This window comes from Stenella coeruleoalba, assembly GCF_951394435.1.
Source record: "Stenella coeruleoalba genome assembly, chromosome: 1".
Lineage (NCBI taxonomy): Eukaryota > Metazoa > Chordata > Mammalia > Artiodactyla > Delphinidae > Stenella > Stenella coeruleoalba.
In genome coordinates this window covers 180,985,254-181,005,713 of record NC_137169.1, presented here as the reverse complement: position 1 = coordinate 181,005,713, position 20,460 = coordinate 180,985,254, and the positions used below count along the sequence as shown (strand labels likewise).

The 20,460-nt window shown below is 34.0% G+C and overlaps 1 protein-coding gene across 5 annotated transcripts in view; it reads right to left on the bottom strand.

Annotated features, from left to right (window-relative positions):
• The window catches only part of COP1 (COP1 E3 ubiquitin ligase), a 273,591-nt gene that overhangs the window by 53,378 nt on the left and 199,753 nt on the right, over positions 1 to 20,460 (bottom strand). For 4 of the 5 annotated variants that reach the window (XM_079916607.1, XM_079916608.1, XM_079916609.1 and 1 more), the window contains 3 exons: positions 15,112 to 15,229; positions 12,261 to 12,385; positions 11,042 to 11,202 (listed from right to left, as the gene is read on the bottom strand). In XM_079916607.1, the coding sequence (XP_079772733.1) occupies positions 11,042 to 11,202; positions 12,261 to 12,385; positions 15,112 to 15,229 (404 nt within the window). Of the gene's footprint in view, positions 1 to 9,440; positions 11,203 to 12,260; positions 12,386 to 15,111; positions 15,230 to 20,460 lie in introns of those variants that run through there. The other variant, XM_079916606.1, reaches the window with a different exon arrangement.

Here is a 20,460-nt window from a genome sequence, read left to right as displayed (position 1 = left end):
GAATATTTACACTTAATGTAGATTTAAAGAAGAGATAAATTACAGGTTTGCTTCAGTTTTCCACAACCTTCTTGTCTCCTCTATTTTCTACTCCCCTACCCCACTCTAGTCTGGACACTAAGGGATGAGTGGGGCACTTAGGAGAAGACGGGAGCCACAGTCTTCCTGGAAGTCAGGGTCCATGCTCAGAATCTTCTTTCCTTCCACGCCCAAGACAGACAAGAGTTCATTCAGATTGGCCCTCTTCCAGTCAGGAAAATTTTCTAAAGTGTTATAAACCATCCAGCTAGAGGGAAGAAGAAAGGAAAGGAAAGATAAAAGAAAAGGAAAGAAACAGAAATGAAGAAAGGAGAGAAGAAAGAAAAAGAAGTTCCTATGTTGTCTTCTCAGTGTTCACTGAAGAATTTAGGATGAGAAATAGTTTATAAATGTGGGAAATCAATATATATTAAAGGAAGATTTTTTTAATTAAAGAAAAGAAAAAAGACCACATCTTATTCTTTTCTGTGCTTCTTCCTGAAAAGGGTAAGGGAGTAGCAAAATCTAACAGACATTAGATATTCGTAAGTATAATTATCCCCCCTTTAACAGATGCTTGAGAACCATTAATGCCTCTTGGTTATCATGTGTACAAATCTCCAGTGGTAACATAAGTCATCTGTTTCCAAAATTGACTGTTCACATAATTTTCTATGGAGACCTGGGGAACTTTTCAAAATACAAATCTCTTCTCTCTTCCCCTCCTCCCCCAGAGTATGGACTCAGGGGTCTAAGAAAAGAACTGTTTTGTTATATTTATTTTTTGAAAGATCCCAAGGTGATTCTGATGATCAGTCGGTTTGAGAATCACTGTGATAGATAATTATTTTATCATAGATGCCTTCTGCATTTTAATGGACACAGATTGGCTTTTCACATATATTTTAGCTTCCTTAGTTTAGTGCAATCTGATGCTTTATACACAGTGTTTAGTAAGTCAGAGAGGGATGCCTATCTCTTGGATAAAAGCATATATAAATTGGAAAACAGATATGTAAGTCTTTTTGAGGGAAGACTGAATTGTGAAATAGCACAAATGCAATGGAGAAAGGGAAGGACCGGTAATAAATACCAATTCCTCCATAGGTGCAGGCACTTTATCTCTCACCTCTACTCCAGCATTTCCTTGGTTTCAAAAACCAGTATTTAATTAATCATGCAACAAACAAGGTAAAGGACAAGTCTGAAGGATTGTATCCTTCATTACAAAAATTATATATTAATGATACATTATGTGAAAACCATCTGCTTAGTGGTAATTTAAAAATGAATGTTACTAACAGCAAACACTTTAACTTTCGCTATAGGTCAAAAACTATTCTAAACCCTTTATGTACATTAACTTATTTTAACATTATAATAACCCTAAAGGGAGGTTATTACTATCATTAGCACTATATAGATGAAGAAACTGAAGCACAGTGTAGTTAAGGAACTTGAGCAAGGTCACAGAGCTAGTAAGTGGAAAATCTGATTTTAACCTCAGTGGTCTGGCTCCATAGTCTTTGCTCTTACTCTATACACTATGATGCCTTTTTTCAAGTAGTTTGCAAGCCAGCAGAGGATAGGAGACATGAACACAAATAACGGTACAAGGCAGTGTATTAATTCATTCAGGAAATATTTTTAATGGATAGGAATCATGAGAGATTTAGGTGAAGAAAAGATCTCCATGAGAACACAAAGTTTTAGTTAAAAACACTTCACAATAAATGTTTCATTTATGAAGTTTTATTTGTTAGAAATAAGGACAGAAAGAATATATTTCACTATTTGACTAAAAAAGATGCCCTTGCCTAATATAATTATAACTTTGTACAGTATGGGTGATAACATTGTTAACAAATTCCCAGGCTAAGTTTGCTGGATTTGTTTTCAAAGGAGGGAAATCATTATCCTGTCATCCTTCACTATTGAGTTAGAGAAATTTTCAATATGACTTCTGGTGTTTCAATCCACAAGAGAAAAAAACCCACCCTTAATAAGCAAAGCTTTTTCTGAGGATACAATGTGTGTACACACACACACACACACACACACACGTCACTTTTGAAGAGCTATGAGAGTCTTTAGTGTCATTTACAAGCATTGCCTTTTACCATTAGATATCTATTTAGAATTGGTGACCCAAGGCTAGATAATCTTGTACGATGTAACAGCCTCAGCGGGAGTCATCATGGACTCAAGGTCTGCCTCCAACAAAAATATGGTGTCCCTTTACACAGACATGATCACTTAACAGAAAGTAATTTGCATTCTTGAATTAATTTATATTTCATTCCAATAGTTTCAGATAAGAATTATTCCACAGAATTGTTCCACAGATACAGAACATATATAATCTCCTTTACCTAACTTCCAATCTCTGAATAAAGGCAGTGATGATAAAAAGACATGACAGAAATAAAGAATAAGAATATTGCCCAAATTTACCTTTGCTTTGTAGCATTACTTTCAAGGTAGATGTGGGGTGTAGGAGATAATGGAATAGATATAAATGACTAATACCAAATTGCCAAAGGACTATAATTATAAAACAATACCTCAGTTGCATAGTATTTCCTTTTCAAGCAAGAATTTCTTAAGAAACAAACAAAAAAACCAGTTCTCAGTATGTAAGCACACAATTTGTAAAAAATCAAAAGTTAATGTTTTAGAAAATTGTTTATTGAAACAAATGATTAAAGAAGATTATTTTACTAACAAGAAATTTTCAGACTGGCAAAGATACTGACATTATATTCCATGTTTTATGGGCATGGTCAAACTGAAACCCCTGGACTTTCTCAGTGCAAGACCAAATGGAAATAGATTGTTCTAGAAGGCAATCTATCAGTTTTAATCAGAAGCTATATGAATAAAGCTATCCATTTAATAAATCTCAAGTTCTCTTCTAAAGAATTAATTAGAAATTTAAAGATTTATTGGAAAAATATTCAAGAAGTAGTAAAAAGTAAACATGAGTATCTTCAACAAAACAACAGTATACCAGTTATGGTAAATCCTTAGACTAGAATAATATGGAACCATTTAAAACACTCTTTACAAAATATATTCAGACCTGGGAAATGTTCGTGACAAAGGCAAAAGGTAAACAATACATGATAATATATAAAAGATTCACTGTTATTGGGAAAAAAGTTCCTTTGAATGGAAAAATTACATGGTTAATTACATTAAAATGTTCATATTAGTTATTTCTGGGAAAAGTGTTATCTGATATTTTCTTGTTTTTTGTTTTTCTAAATTCTCTAAAACATACGTGTATTCGTTTCTTTCAGTAATAAGCTACTATAATCATTAAAAAAACCCAACCCAAAACCTAAGATAATGTTCCAAGATGATCGCATTATTCTCCACCAATGCACTTGCCAGGGAGATTCACTCTGACTCCATACTCTCCTAATATAAAGCTGCAAAAAACTTTTTTTGAATCAACTCTAAATTAGTTTAAGGATAATTACTTAGTTAATGAATTATCCAAATCATATCACTACTGCCTTTCAGGAGGAAGGGAGGGAGGGAAGGAAGAAATAAATCTTTTGTTAGTCCACATTAATACCTGCTAGAAATTGTGAGCAAGTAGAATACTTTAGAAAGAAAGATTGAAACTAGAACAAACATGAACTGTTGATTACAGACTTTAATGATCCAGATAATGGCTGTGTCCAGTAAGTATCAGACAGCAAACATTACTACATCTGGACAGAAGAGGTTAAAATAAATTATGAGGTATTTTTCAAGGAAGTAAAGTCACAAAATGAATTGAGATTGTAGTCTAATAGCCCACCATTCTCTATATTCAAAAGTATAGTTGACTGCTGTATATGGAAATAAAAAGCAAACTACACTTATTTCAAAGATAGTGTAATTATTCAAATGGAATGTATTTGTATGTTCAATCATATATGGATATAATACATTCAAGTACACAGTTTTAGAATTTACAATTGTTTCTTCAAATAAATGAATAGTAAATTTCTTTTATTACATCAAGTTAAACAAGCTCATTTCATCTATATTTAAAAAATAAGCAGTGGGGAAATTAAATTCCAAAGCCCAAATAAAAATAGAGTGATATGTGGTATTCCAAGTAGTTATTTCTCACAAATTCCGCCTTCTTTTTAAAAAAAAATCATGAAGTTAAAACTGAAATAGGCAATGCAAATAAGATTTACTCTTGGGGGTTAAAATCCTAAGAATTTGGCAATAACAGAATATCCATATGTCAATAATTCTAAATTACTAAAGTTTAATTAAAATATCTTCAAATGAATTAAAATAATAAAGTAAAAACAAAATATAAAATGAAGGATTCTGCATTCTTCATTAGTATAGAGTAACTATTACCATCTCTAAGTATTCTAGAGAGGACCTATGTTGTAAAATAAAAAAAATTCTAAAAAGAAGCATTTTCAATACAGTTCACACAAAACTTATCTTAAAACTCCTTTGAAAAGTAAATGTGGTACAAGAGGTTGTGGCACTTTAATGGTAGAAATGCTGGAGCCACTACCTTTGCAAGCAAAGCTAAAGAACAAAGGACAGAAGACTGTCAGCAAACCCTAAAGTGACTGAACAAAACTGCTTTTAGAAACAGGGAAAGTATTAGGAAGAAAAAGAGAAAGGACAAAGTACTGTCCCTCAGATTAAAAGAAACAACTTTAGACATATTCTCTGTCTTTAAACAGAAGTAATTAAAAGCAAATATTGTAAGCCTAGAAGAAAAAGTAGACTACACGGCAAAGGTGAAGGTGGGAGAGAAGCATCCTGCTAACTTCCACAGCACTGTGAAATAAAAGGAGAAACGCAACACAATGAACTTGACCAGTATCTTAAAAAAGGGCAGTGTATAGCGTTCTTTCCATTTTATATGCAGAATGGTAGAAATAAAAAGAGTAGAAATTATATATAATCTTGGCTGATTACTCAAAACAGGACTTGAGATTACTGGTTCATTTTCAGCCAGAAGTAGCCAAAAAGAAAAATAAATGTATCTAGATTACAGGAAAAAACAAGGCTAGACAAAAATTTAATCTGCAGGAAAATATCCTAAATTTTTATAAAACCAAGATACTGTCTTAAGAGAATACATCTGTTTGTATTTGTGCCTCTTCCTCTACCACTCATTCTTAATTTCTCATTCCCTCCCTATGACTAAATCACTACCATAAATGGTAACATAAAGATACATGCAATTTTTATACCATCATTAATTGAATAGTTTTATGCTTTCTATTCATTCATACAGTAGATTTGATATACCACTAATATACGTCCAAACACTAAAAAAACTTTCAAAGTTAACCTATTTCATAAGTGCCCTTAAACTGACCTCTTTCTTGTGATCAAAATTAGGTAGGACAGAAATAAAGCATAGAAAGACAATGAAATGTTTGGCTACTGATTTCACGTCTTAAAAAAGTAATCTAGGTGAGATTAAACATTGTATTATTTTCTTATTCCCCAAAACAGTTCTCTGTACTTCACCATCTCTGTCTCCCTTTCCTCTCTTTCTTAAAACCATTCCAGTCAAACTTTTGTCTTACCACTCCTATCATTTTTTTGCTCATCTTACTTGTATCAGTAGCATCTGACAAAGCTTAACCAATTCCTACTTTTTTTTCTTTTTAGTTGTCATGTCTTATAACTCTTTTTTAATTTATAGGTTTCCTTTCATCTCTTTTTCTCCCTTGCAATTTATGTGTTGAAGAAACTTGATTGCTTAACAATTTCTGATAGTCTTGGGGATTTTTCCGCTTCATTACCATGGTTCTTTACCATGTTCCTTTTTCCTCTGTATTTCCTGTAAGTGGTTAGGTTTAGAGGCTTAATCAAACATGGGTTGAGTTGACTTCATAGGGTCCCCTCCTTCAGGAGGCCCAATGTATGGCATCTGTCTCTCTCTTTGTGATGCTGTAGCTGGATGCTCAGATCCATTGGTTAGGTTGCAAAATGAGATATTCAAATTTTATCATTACTGCTTTCTTTTCTTTTTATTGTTTTAAAACAGCTTGAGATATAATTCACATACTATACAATTCATCCATTTTAAGTGTACAATTCAATGGTTTTTTTGTATATTCATAGATATGTGCAACTATCACCACACTCAATTTGAGAATATTTCATCATGTCAGGAAGCAACCCCGTACCCTTTAGCTATCATCTCCCTATCTCTCGCCCACCTAAGCCCTAAGTAACCACTAATCTACTTTTAGTCTCTATAGATTTCTCTCTTCTAGACTTTCATATCAATGGCCAATTCCTCCTCCTTGAAAAACCTTCTTCATTTGGCTTCCCAGGCACCAGTTTTCCTACTATTGATAACCACTCCTCGGTCTTTTTGTTGATTCTTCCTCATTGCCTAAATCACTGAACATTGAAGTACCCTCAAATAAGGTACTCATACTACTTCTAATCTCTGATTACACTCCCTTGGAGAGATCTTATCCCATTTCTTGCTTAAATATCATATGTTGACAGCTACCAAATTTATATGCCTAGCCCCACAATCTGCTGTGAACTCCAACTTGGCAGGTCCACTTACACGGCAAGTAATACCTCAAACTTAACCAGTTCACAACTTTCCTGTGAATCCAAAATTGACATCTCCACTTAGTATTTTTAGTAACTCTCAAATCAGGCCAGTCTAGAGGTCAACTCCTGGTCTTCTCCCCTGATCTTCTCCCATAAGACAGTTCCTCTGGTAATCTTCTCCATCTTAAGGAATGGCAATTCCACTCTTATAGATGCTTGGGGAAAAAACCTCAGTGTCATCCTAGACTTTTCTCTACCGTTCTCCACATGTAATCTATTGGCAATTCTATTTATTCCAGTTTCAAAATATGAACAAGATCTGGCTACTTCTCACTGGCTCACCACTATTTAATCTTACCTGGATTATTACAACAGCCTTCCTGATTCCTTATGTCTCTTCTATACAAAACAGCCAAACTGATTGTTAAAAAATTTAAGTCATATTGTATCACTCCTTTGCTCAAAATCTTACAATGGCTCCCAACTCCCAGGAAAAACAAAAATCCTTACAATGGTAAACGTGCTCTATTGAAACAGCTCTTCTTCACTGCTCTGAAATTATCTACTACTCCCCACCTAGACCACTGTAGTACAGCAACACTGGCCTTCTTTCTGTTCCTGGAACACTAATCGCATTCTTACTTCAAGAACTTTGAACTGTTTACTACACCTGGAATACTCTTTTCCTACATTTAAATATGGTATACATCTTCATCTCCTTCTAGTCTTTGCTCTAATTCAGCTACTCAGTAAGGCATTGTCACCACCAATTGAAAATTACAACTCCTACTCTAGCACCCCCATCCCACTTTCCTGCTTAGTTTTTCCCCAAAGCACTTGTCACCTTCATATATATGTATTTTTTTTTGTCTGCTCCAGCACATAATATTCTAAGTCTCCTAAGAGGGCCAGAACTTCTTACAGTTTTGTTCTGAGTTTATCTCCAGTATGTAGAACTGTGACTGCACATACTAAGTATCTGCTGAATAAATGAACAAAGGAGTGTCTCACTCCTTCTGCCTCATATAAAATAAGGGAATGAAGTCATTTTTTGTAGCTAATCAAAGTGACAATTATATAAAAGTCAGATTTAAATTAAATCTGGAATGGTACTGAAGTGAGTTACAGAACTTTTAATCTTTTTATTGTGAAATAAACAAGTTCCCTGGTGATGCTGCTCTTTTGGTCTAGGTAGCATACTTTAAGAACTTACTTTGAGGGTCATCCTATGAACTACAATATGCATCCTTTCAGTCTAACATTAATTAGTTCTTTTGCCACCTTCCTTGACAAAACAAGGACTTGAGAACATTTTAATTACATTTATACTTCTGACTTATGCTATTATTGTCAAGTACTTAATTCTATGTGTGTATTAAGTCCAACAAGACATCATTGCTTTATACAGTCGACATGCATTTAGATTTACTGCATATTTACCATTTCTATTGCTTACCATTCCTTTCTGCATGTCTTGCCTTTGTCTTCATTTTCTGCATTTTTTTCCTTCTGCCTTAAGAATTACCTTTAAAATTTTCTTTAGTGTAAGTCTGCTGGTGGCAAAATCTTCATTTTCATTCATCTAAAAATGTCTTTATTTTACCTTTGTCTTGAAAGATTTTCATTGGATATGGAATTTTAGATTGGCAGGTATTTTCCTTCACACACTGAAGATCTGGCTCCACTATCTTTTGATTTCTGCTGCTTCACTGAGAAGTTGGCTGTCAGTCTAATTACTCATCCTTTGAAGACAGTTTTTCTCTGCCTTCCTTTAAGAATCCCCCATTGTATTTTATTTTCAGCAGTTTTACTATGATGTGTCCCACCACCAGCAGGGGTCACAGGATCAGGCGCAGTTAGTTTTAATCTAGCAGCTAGTTAGCTTTATAGAAGGATATAAGATAGGATATTCAGCGTGCACAGCATCTTCACACTCATCAGGAGGCCAAGCAAGTATTCACATGCACAGCTTCTTAGATCAAACCACACAGAGTGAGCACAGCTGCCAAGAACAGCTGAAGTGCAGGTGGTTCACCTCAATACAGAGGTGTGCCTTGGTTTCCTGCCAGTCTTGTATCGCTCTCATTGCATAGATGTAAGGCCAACATGTCAACTCACAATTCTCTCAGTCCAGAGGCAATACAGATGAGGGTTCATAATAAATTTAAGAGATAACTAGCTCTTAGCACATAACATTCCTTATTTATCTTAATTTATTTCCACAGAAGAGTGCTATGAGAAGGCAGACCCAAGGTCTGATTTTCAGCAGGCCTAGGTCTGTTCAGGGTCCAGATCTGATATTAAATCTGTACTCACAATGTAGGTTTCAAGTCATTTATTCTCTGGGGTATGAAGGCTTATTGAATCTCTGCCTTACTGTCTTTCATCAATTTTGTAAAGCTTTCAACAATAATGATTTCTAATATCTGCTTTGGCTGTATTATTTCTCTCCCCTCCTTTTAGGTCTCCTATTGAATATGTTCAACTTTCTTACTTCAACCTCTATCTCCTTTCTCTTTTTTTTTCATCTCTCCATCTCTTCATTTTTTGTCTCTCCATGCTTCCTTCTGTATATTTTCTTCTAACTTTCCTAAAAGTTCATTAATTCTCTTTTCAACTGTGTCTTATCTTCCATTCAACCCATCCACTAAGTTCTTAATTTTGGTAATTATATTTTTTTAGTTCTAGAATTTTCATTTTAAAAATACTTTTAGTGGCTTCCCTGGTGGCACAGTGGTTGAGAGTCCCCCTGTTGATGCAGGGGACACAGGTTTGTGCCCCGGTCTGGGAAGATCCCACATGCCGTGGAGCGCTGGGCCCGTGAGCCATGGCCGCTGAGCCTGCGCGTCCAGAGCCTGTGCTCCGCAATGGGAGAGGCCACAACAGTGAGAGGCCCGCATACCGCAAAAAAAAAAAAAAAAAAAAAAAAATACTTTTAATTTCCCAATTGAAATTTTCAACCTTGTCTTTCATCTTGTCAGCATGGTTATTTTCAGGCTATGTGTTATAATATCCAGAGCTGCTGTGATTTTGTTTCTATTGTTCAATGCTTATACTAAATTTATTCATGTCGTCTTGGCTTTTCCTGTGTCTCTTTATTTTTTGTTGTGTCCTAGTTATATTTGCAATTTTGAAAAACATAAAATTCTGAGATGATCTTCTTTAGAAGGTTTTCTTGCAGAGAGGATTTAATTTTGCATTTGTTAACACTAGCAATCTAAGATCACCTCAGTTTACTCAGGATTGATATGATCTGAAGTTGAGTTGCAAAATCACTGGGGGCTTATCCTCTACTGCTTTACCCTAGACTAGAGCCCTTTGGGGACCTAAACCAAGGTAAGTTCACCCAAATGGTGGTGAGCACTAGACTGCATTCCCTGTGCCCCCATGAAGCTACCATAAGTGCTCAGCCATTCTACCAAAATTGGCAAATGCTCCCAGGGGAAAAGAATACTCAAAAGCCAGGCTCAAATTCCTAGACTGGTAATTCTTTTCTATCTTGTTTACTTTCCAATGACTTAAAACAGGTTTTGGTTTTTAAAATATATATATTGAATACTTGAATACTCTAACTTTTCCACTTCTACTTAGCGGGAGGGTTGGTCCAAATCACCTAGTCTGCCATTGCCAAAACTGAAGTTGAGTAATAGAACTGTAAGCAAGATAGCTTAAATATACCTAATTAAACAGATGTCTTAAAGTAACCATCAAGTAGAATTTTTTGGTGTCAAAACTAAAACCAAGTCAGTACCTAAAAAGCTATTTTTAAAAAGATGACATTAATGCATGACTAATGTTTACAAAATCAAGACAATAAAAACGATTATTTCTTCATATAACTTATGAGAAAGCCTGCACTTTAAAATGTATAAATAAATGACAAGTTTGAGGAAACTGTTTTTTTGGGCAACCTAGAAGTGCAACTTGCTTGTTAACTGAATGTGTTTAAATATTCGTGTATAAATGTATTTTGTAGAGAGAAATTCTACCCTGAAATAGTATTTAATTAGGTATACATACAGGCCACTCTCCCTTCCCTACATCAAATTTTTTCCTTCTAATACAATACCAGGTTCAGCTGAATGTTTACTAAGCCTATATTGCATGTGACTAATAAGGAAAATGAGACACAGTGTGTTTTCTGGAGAAATTTCCAGTCCTATAGGAGAAGAGATAGAGATAATGTGATAATGCTGTAACAGAGGTATGCACATGATGCTACGGGCACACAGGGGACATCATGTCAGCATGAAGTGACATTCCAATTACTGTTCCATTTGTGACATTTCAATTACTACTTTCTAAAATGCCTGTTTCCTTTGGTGATGCAATACTAAGCAAAAAAGAAAATGTATATAACATATCAATTTATATTTTAAACTTAAAAAAACTTACCTGTGTATACATAAACATAATGCATTATATGAGACACCAAGGTGAAAAAACTGATATAAAAACTCACCCCATCTGGCAGTGCCCTCCAGCACACAGCACTAACGAACTCATTTGTATCATCTTCTTTTCGGTCTTTGTCCAGAACACTTTTGACCGTATCAAACTTAAAAGTTAGCAAAGTCTTAGAAAGTCCTTTATAGTACAGGTAAAGAGAGTTGTTCTCACTTCCTGAAAAATATTTAAAAATAATTTTTTTAGAGTGGGAGAACTTAGAATTAGGATATCACATTCATAAGGTAACTATCACTCAATGTTTAAGTTCAAAGACTAATAATCTTTTATGTAAAATATGAAAGACCAGAGCACAGGATTTCTTGGGAATCATATGAGAAAAGGATTCACAGAAAAAAACTTATACTTTCCTAACCTAAAGAAATAACCCACTGTCAAATGATATAACAATACTGATACAAAAATCATTTTAGCAGAGGTCTAGAGAAGAACCAGAAGTGTGTTATTATAGCATGATCTTGAATTACATTTATAAAGATTTTTATCTAGAGGGGAAGAAGAAAGTTATAGCACTTAAAAAGGCAGATTTTAATAATCTACAAAACTTATTTCCCATTCCCCAATAAAAGTTGAGTAGTCTAGAAACCTATATTTTTGAGCAGTCTATCAAAGTAAGAGATTTGCTTTGACAGGGTTTAGGTTCATATACATGTAGAGACAGTCAACTTTACTGAATAAAAGGCCAAGTCACTTGAAAGTACTGACGAAAGTTCATATATTCAGGCATCAGATGTATTAAAGCATTTGAACAGTACCAAATTTGACTTTTCTACTGCTAATTTAAATTTGTATAAATTATCAACAATGAAAGTCCTAGAAAAACAGATCAAGACTACCCAAACAGACTGTTTATTGAAGGGAACATTATATAGGGGAAAATGAACATCAAGCTTTAGAAGACAAATGTCTCCAAAATTAAGATATCAGCAGAAACGAATATTTTCTGTCTTCTACATAACATCTATAGAAATTATATTTTACCGGAGAACAACTACAAAACGTATTTAACAATCTTATGCTATTTCATGTGGTCAGGGCTTGTGCTCAGCGAAGGAGAGAAGGACTAATGCTTCTTCTAATCTGAGGAAAATTCAACATGCTATCTTCTGAATGTATAGATCATTTCCTGAATTGGTATGCAGTCTATTCCACTGAATGCAATTTCAGTGACAGATATCTATTTAAAAGTTCCAGGAAACGACAGTTTCACTTACCACAAGCTATATAATCTCCATTGGAAGCGAGGCCTACAAAGTTTTTTTCATTGATATGACCCTTGAAGGAACGTAGACAGTATGGCTTCCCTACATTCCACAGCTTTAGCTGGCTGTCTGTTGAACTGAGATAAACACAAAAAGTTAGAACAACTTTAAGATTTCATTACATGAAACCCATCACTACTAATTAGAGGCAATCCAGTTTGGTGGTTGAGAATGCAGACTCTGGAGCTAGACTGTCTGAGTCAGAATGGTCAATATGCCATTAGTTTGCTTTTGACCTTAGGAAAGTTATACAACCTCTTTGGCCTCAATTTTTTCATCAGTTAAATGTGAAATATAATGATTCCTATCTTATAGAATTAGATGAATTCTATAAGATACTGCAAAAATTAAATTAATTCATTCTAAATGCTTTCAATAGTACCTGGGCATGTAGGAAGTAACAAATATTAGCCATCATACCATCACCATCAAACAACAACAGAGCTCTACTGGCAGCTGTGCTTAATTTCAGTTGTTCCAGTTGATTTGATTTACTTTTCAACTGTTGAATTATATTAGTATACTGAATATAAACTATTGATATTTTCACAGCTTAGTTGTACCTACAGGGGTGGAATACTATGAATGGTTGAATGGTCTATATAGTTTATCTTAATAAAATAATATGCAAATGCAGCTATTAATCAAAAAATAATTGAATATAAAAATCACTGCTAATCCTATCACACAAAGACAGTCTTAGGATTTGAATAAAATATCAAGTTTTGGTTTTCTTCTGACTTTTTGTTACAAAAATTGGATCATAACAACACATATTATTTTGTAAAGTGCTTCTTGCTTGTTCAACAATTTGTTTTACATTGTTTATGTAAAATAAATATGTTTCCATATCTTTATTAATGACTACACAATAAATCATCTTTTCTCTTGCTCTAACATTCACAGAATAGGGCACCATGCTAAATGTTTTACATAGATTATTTTACTCAGAGATTCACAACATAAGTAGTATTATTAGCTCCATTTCAGAGGTGAGGAAACAGATTTAGAAGGTTAAGGATATTTTCAAGGTACCACAGCTAGTAACTAGTAGAGCCAAGATTGAAATTGTCTTATCTCAGAGGCTACACTCCAAACACTTCTCTATTGCTTCTCATCATTTTTCAACATAACATCTATTCTTAGACATTTATGGGGTTTTTTTGTTTTTTGTTTTGGCCACGCCACGTGGCTTGTGGGATCTTAGTTCCCCAACCTGGGATTGAACCCAGGCCCCAGCAGTAGAAGCGCAGAGTGCTAACCACTGGACTGCCAGGGAATTTCTGACATTTATGTTGTTTTAAATTTGTTTTTTGCTCAACAATATTGCATTGAAAATCCCTTTATATGTATGTGTGTGTGTGTGTGTGTGTGTGTGTGTCACAGCCCAAGAATTCAGAGGCTGCAGCAATATGTATATAGTTTAATATTACTTTTTAATATTTCCAAACATACTTGTGGGTAAATGTCTTACATACTTCTAACACAAATATGTCCAAGAGGAAAATCATCATGATTTATAAAAACTAAGAAGGAAAAAAGACTGGTGAATATACAAACCACAAATCTGCATTAAAAAGGTCAACTATGATTTCCAATACAATTAAGTATACATATACTTCAACTAGTTGAAATCAAACTAATTGATTCAACACTGATAAGTCTGAAATTTAAGAAAAATACTTTTAACATATAATCATTCATATTTGAATCTGAATAAAAGTTTAATTTACTGCCCATTATTACTCCTAAAGATGGGATACTTTTTGACTGGTTACCACTTAACTTAGATTTGTGAACTAATTTCCTCTATTAACTCCTCTTAGAAAGCTCAGCTCTCACTTTCTTTTTTTCCCTTTTTGTAACTCAATTCAAATTACCTTGTTAAATCAACTCAAATTACCAAGTTCTTATCTAGAGCAACCAGTATGGAGGCAGATGTGGTGGGAGATCCCAAGTATAAGGCACTGGCATTAATAATCTCCTAAGAGATATTAGAAACTATGTGAAAGAAAGAAAACAATGTACAATTAGGCTTGAGAAGAAATAATATGTATGAAAAAAAGGAGACTGAGAATGGGTATTTACTAGAATAATACAAAATAAAGAGAACAATGATATGGATAACAGAAAGAAGGGACTGTCTCAGTAGAAAAGCTTACTTAACAGTATTTTAGCAACTGAGCTTTATTTACCTGGTTGACATCTTGTTTCCTTCAACAAAACAAAAGACAACTAAAAGCTTATTTTATGATTCTCTAGTTCAGAAGGCTTCTCAAAGGATATTTGTCAGGTGTAAGCAGTCACATTTAGAAAGTTCTCTTCAAAACATATTTAAAACTCACCACGAAATCATTGGGAGATCAAATAACATGGAATCATGAAAGTCAACCAAATATTGTTGAAAACCAAAAATGATACTACTATACTGCAATATAGATCAATATATAATAACATATTAGTGGTCTTAAATAAATAAAACACTTCTCATTCTACTGCATCAACTATATTGCTTCTCTCTTTTTAAGGAGCAGGGGCTGAAATCCAATCTGAAGTTCAAATGTTTAAGGGGGTAACATTAAAAAATAGTATCATCTGGATTTTATTCACAAATAACATATAAAAGTGAGCAACACAGACTAGAATATATATGTATTTTAATTAGACAAGTTATAAAAATCTACTATTTAAGAAAAAGTGCATATACCACAGTGTTATTCTTCACAAAACCCACAGTGACATTACAAACTGGTAAATGATGGCATGTTAAATAAGCTCAACTTCTGAAAAGGGTAATACTCACGCAGAGACAATTTCCTCACCACTCACAAACTTTGCATAAGAGACTGCTTTTCGGTGTCCTTTGAATACCATGATTGGCTGTTTAGTGTTACGAAGATCATAGTAGTGAACACAGTGATCTAAAATAAAACAAAACAAAAAGAGAAAAATGTAGTAAATGAAGAAATGGAAGGCAAAGCTTATTTTAACTGGTTTGGGTGTTTTTCATCAAATGTTTAAGAAACAATATCCCACCTATAACAGTCGGAAAACTAAGAGCAATGACTCATTTTCAAAGATAAGAAGATACAGCAGGTTTTCTGTTTTGAATCTAGGAGACTATGGTTGTATAAAAAAGTGTATATACATATGCCAAAGTCAGTCTGAAAGGGAGTTCCACTGATATTTCTTGAGATCCTGGCTCTAGAAACAGTATTAAGGATTCAAAATAACTGGAAAATTTTTAACGTATCCTTACATTTTCATGGCTTTATAAAAGTAATGTAAACATTTTGGGTTTCTGGTTAAACAAAATGAAATATAATTTTATTCCCCACATTTGCTTTTTAAAATACACTTTCTTGAGACACATTTTACATATAATAAAAATCTACTCACTGTAAGTACATAATTCAATGATTTTTAGTAACGTTACCCAGTGCTGCAACCAACACCATAAATCAGTTTTAGAACATTTTCCTCATCCCAATAAGATCCCTCGTGCACATTTACCACCCACCACCTAGGCAACCACTGTATTTTACCTCTATACGTTTGCCTTTTCTGAACACTTTATATAAATGAAATCATACAATATGTGACTTTTATGTATGGATGGCTTCTTACACTTTACATGATGTTTTTGCAGTCCATCCATGTTTTAACATGTGTCAGCAGTTTATTATTTTCTATTGCTGAACAGTATCCATTGCATGGATATACCACATCTTGTCTGTCCACTCACCAGTTTATGGATATTTGTTTCCATTTTTTGGTTATTGTGAATAATGCTGCTATAAACAATCGCATTCAAATCTTTGCATGGACATTTATTTAGGTTTCAGGTAGATATCTGAAAAGTGTAATTACTGTGTCACGTGATAATTCTGTGTTTAACTTTTTAAGAAACTGGTCACTGTACCATTTCACATTCCCACCAGCAATACATGATGGTTTCAATTCCTTTACTTGAGTTCTTAGAAAATTTTGGCAACACATCCGAAATGTGTTTTGCAAATATTTTCAACCTTTCTGTTGCTTATCTTTTTAGATAAGTACAGAAGTTTTGAACTTTGATAAGGTCCAATTTATCTTTTTTTCTTTCATAGAACACACTCTTGGTGTTGCAAATACGAAAACTGACTAATCCAAGGTCTTAAAGATTTTTCTATTTTTTTTCTAACAGCTTTATTGTTTTGGTTCTTACGCTTAAGTCTGTGATCAATTTTAAGTTAATTTCTGTGTGTATGGTGTGAAATAAAGGTCTTAGGTCATCTTTTTGCACGTGGATGGATATGAATCCAGTTGTCCCAGTATCATTTGAGAACAGACTTTTTCCCCAATGAACCGCTTTGGCACCTCTGTTGAAAATGAATGGACTATAAATAAGGATTTTCTTTTGGATTCTTAATTCTAATCAACTGATCCACAGATGTCTACTCTTCTGCCAGTACAACAATGCCTTAATAACTACAGCTTTGTAATTTTGAAATTGGGAAGAAAAAGTCCTCCAAATTTTTCTTTTTCCTCAAAATTGTTTTGCTCTTGTTTGCCCCAACTGGTATCACAGACTTTGATAGTTGTGACACTACATCTGATTGTTTTAACAATACCCTGGGTACAGGTCTTTTCCCATGGAGACTCTGAATCAGGTCAAACGGAAACAACATCTTGCAAATGGAGCTTTTTCTTTTCTAGTGAGTTGTAAGTCAGGTCAAATAGTGAAAGTGATCTGGAAATGGGGATTTTTGAGAAGCTCCAAAACCAGTTTTTACCCCAGTGGTGACAACAAGGCTGCTGGTTTTCAAAGCTTCCATAACTATAATGTTGGTTCATTTTTATAAATTTGCCAGTATTTTTGTTGCTTATATGGAAAAGTATTCCCACATTGCAGTTTATGTTTATTATTGTAATTGCATTAAGTGATCACCTCAAATGACAGCATTCAGCTTATCCTGTGGAAGTACAAATGTATAGCTGTAATCTGTTCGGCATGTGTTAGAGTAAAAATGGAAGAAAAAAATCCTCCTTCATCCGCTGTGCTCATGTTAAATTTATCAGTAAAAGACAGTAAACTTCTCTCTTGCAGTAAATAATTCAAAATTGAAAAACATTTTAGTAAAATAAGTCTTTAATTTTTCAAGTTATCTGAAAATAATGATACTATAAAATAGCATACTACAGTATAATGATATACTACCTCATTCTCAGGCTAATAAAAAAACAAAAGGGGATGTAATATGTAAAAGATATAGGGGTATAAGTAAAGGTTAAATTATGTCATTGTGTATTGCAAAAAGATTTTGCAGTAGCTGGAATGAGAAAAGTAGTGTGGAGACCGAGTAAGAAATGCAGGTGTTTCTGTAGACATGGCAGCCTGAAAAGAAACTGTACCGCAGTACTCAGAACCAGCTTACCATGTGCGATTTATTTTCAGCAAAATATATACTAGCTATCACATTACTGTTATTATGTCATCATGTTGGGTTTCTTTTCTTTTTTTGGTTTTATATTTTCACTGTATTTAGTTAGAATCTGACTTGACTTTATAGTTGCTTTAAGAGCTAGGAACATACAAAGGTGATCTTCAGTTGTACATTTGTGCATATACTTTAGCAATATTATGGTATAAATAATTTAGGTAAGTAGGTTAAGTCCTCAATAATTTTCTTTCCTTTATAAAAGGGAAGTCTTTCTGAAGTGTCACTATAATTCTAATAGTCTTAATAATTTGAAGATATAGTATATGATCCCATCTCTATTTTTCTTTTCTCCCTTTTTTACTTTGAAAAATTTCAAATCTGCAGAAAAGTTGAAAGAATAATACAATGAATACCTTTGTACCTTTCAATCTAGACTCACCAACTGTAAGCATTTTACAAAATTTGCTTTATTCTCCCTTCTAAAAACAAACAAGCACACGTACTTTTTTTTTCCCTTGAACCATCTGAAAGTAAGTTTTAAATATCAGGATACTTTACCCATAAAAATGTCAGCACCCACCTTCTAAAAAGAAGGAAACTCTTCAACAATATCATATGTCATACTCAAGAAATTAATACTGACATGAGAATATAACTTAATATGTATTCTGTATTCAAATATCCCAACTGTTTAAAAAATATGCTGAAAACTATTTAATTTTGTTAAAGGGTCACACACTATATTTAGTTTCTACGACTGTCATTTTATATATAACATTTTCATAATACTGTTATTTTTGAAGCATCTAGGCTACTTGTTTTGCAAAGTGTTCCACAAGTCTAAATTTGTCTGAATGTTTTCTCATTATTATGCTCTTATTACATAGCTTTGACAAGATTACTATAAAACTGATGGTCCTTCCTACTGCATCACATCAGGAGGCATATAATGTTTGTTCCATTGGTGGTCCTAAATTTGATTGCTTAGTTAAATGCCCCATGGCCTTGTCAATGTAAACAGAATCTGTTTCTTTTTCTTTAACTTTTTAATCAAACTATGCTACTTGTAAAACCATGGAGAGGAATACCAAGAAAGAACAATTTCCAGTACAATGAATAATTTTCCTATAGGGATACTAAAAAAAATAAACCAAAACAAAGCAAAACACCCAAACAAACACAGTTTCACCATTAATAAGGTAATCATTGCTGATATGCTAAAATAATAGGGTGGAAATAATTTGTCTGGAATAGATGTAGAAATATCTTATTGAACTTAATGTTTAATGAACAGTTCATTACCTTCTACTAAAGTAAGAATAAACCAAGTATAACTGATAAGTCAAAGTTTTTAAATACAGTTTATGACACAGCCACCCTAGACTGTGTTCCAAAAAGCAAGAAGCCAATATGGCCAATCAGAGATCAAACTGAATTTTTAAAATCCTCGATACTATTTTCAGGTTTCCCAGATGCTTGAGAATTTATAAAAATTCTCAATGTTCCAGCTTTTGGATGTCATCAAGATAGGGTTGGGATGAGAAAGCAAGTTGGAGAAATCCTTAGAAAGCATTCCTTAGGCAGGGCAAATAACTTTAGTATTTAAAAACACACAGGTCGGGCTTCCCTGGTGGCGCAGTGGTTGAGAGTCCGCCTGCCGATGCAGGGGACACGGGTTCGTGCCCCGGTCCGGGAAGATGCCACATGCCGCGGAGCGGCTGGGCCCGTGAGCCATGGCCGCTGAGTCTGCGCGTCCGGAGCCTGTGCTCCGCAACGGGAGAGGCCACAGAAGTGAGAGGGCCGTGTACCGCACAAAAAAACACACAGGTTCACTGGTTACTGATATTTATCTCATATAGCTATCATTACTGTTCTTAAAAACAATAATTAAATCATTTTTACCTCCTTTAAGCCTTTGATGATATCCTAACATACCACCTCAGAGATCTGAAAGAAAGCTAATCTTTGGAAACAGAAAGATCAAGCAAGTATAAGTTAAATAATACAAATGCACATGGAATACTTTGGAAGCATTTGCTTTTAACACCAGCTCTGAATCTGGTTGTTAGATCTTTGTTCATCATTTGAGAAAGAATCAGAAACTGTCATTGCTTATTTTTTTACCGTATATAAAACCCTAGAAAGACATATTAACTTTAGCCCACTGTTATGTACGCTTTACTTTATGAGTCACCCCTCCTTACCAGTCTGCAAAAGATGCACAAGCAATTGTGATATTCTCCTAGTGTCACAGAAGTAGCAACTATCTATCTGTACATTAGTGATTAAGCCACAATCATCAAATCAGCAGCAGTTAAAAACAAACGAATAAGTTTTCCAGTTCTACACATAAGGTGCTTAGAAGTTAACACTCCATCCTAACAACAACTAAAAGGTAAACAGACTAAAAAATCAACAACTATTCTAGGATCCATAAGAGAGGTGAGGGCCAAGGTCAACCGCTGACACAAAGATTGGAAAGACAAAAGCAAATACAGGGAGTCATAGCTTATCAGAGCAGAGACTCGCAAGGAGAAATTGCCATGGGGAACCAGAATCTGGGTATAAAAATTTGAACTGTAACAGGTGAATTGCTGAAGGCTCAGCGTGGACAAGTCTAAGAGTTAAAAATTCCAGAAGGATCCAGTCATAGGAGTCCTCCATAATTTTGTCAGATTTATTTCTAGAAGCTTGATCAGGTTCTTAAAGGCAGAATACAGAGGATTTTT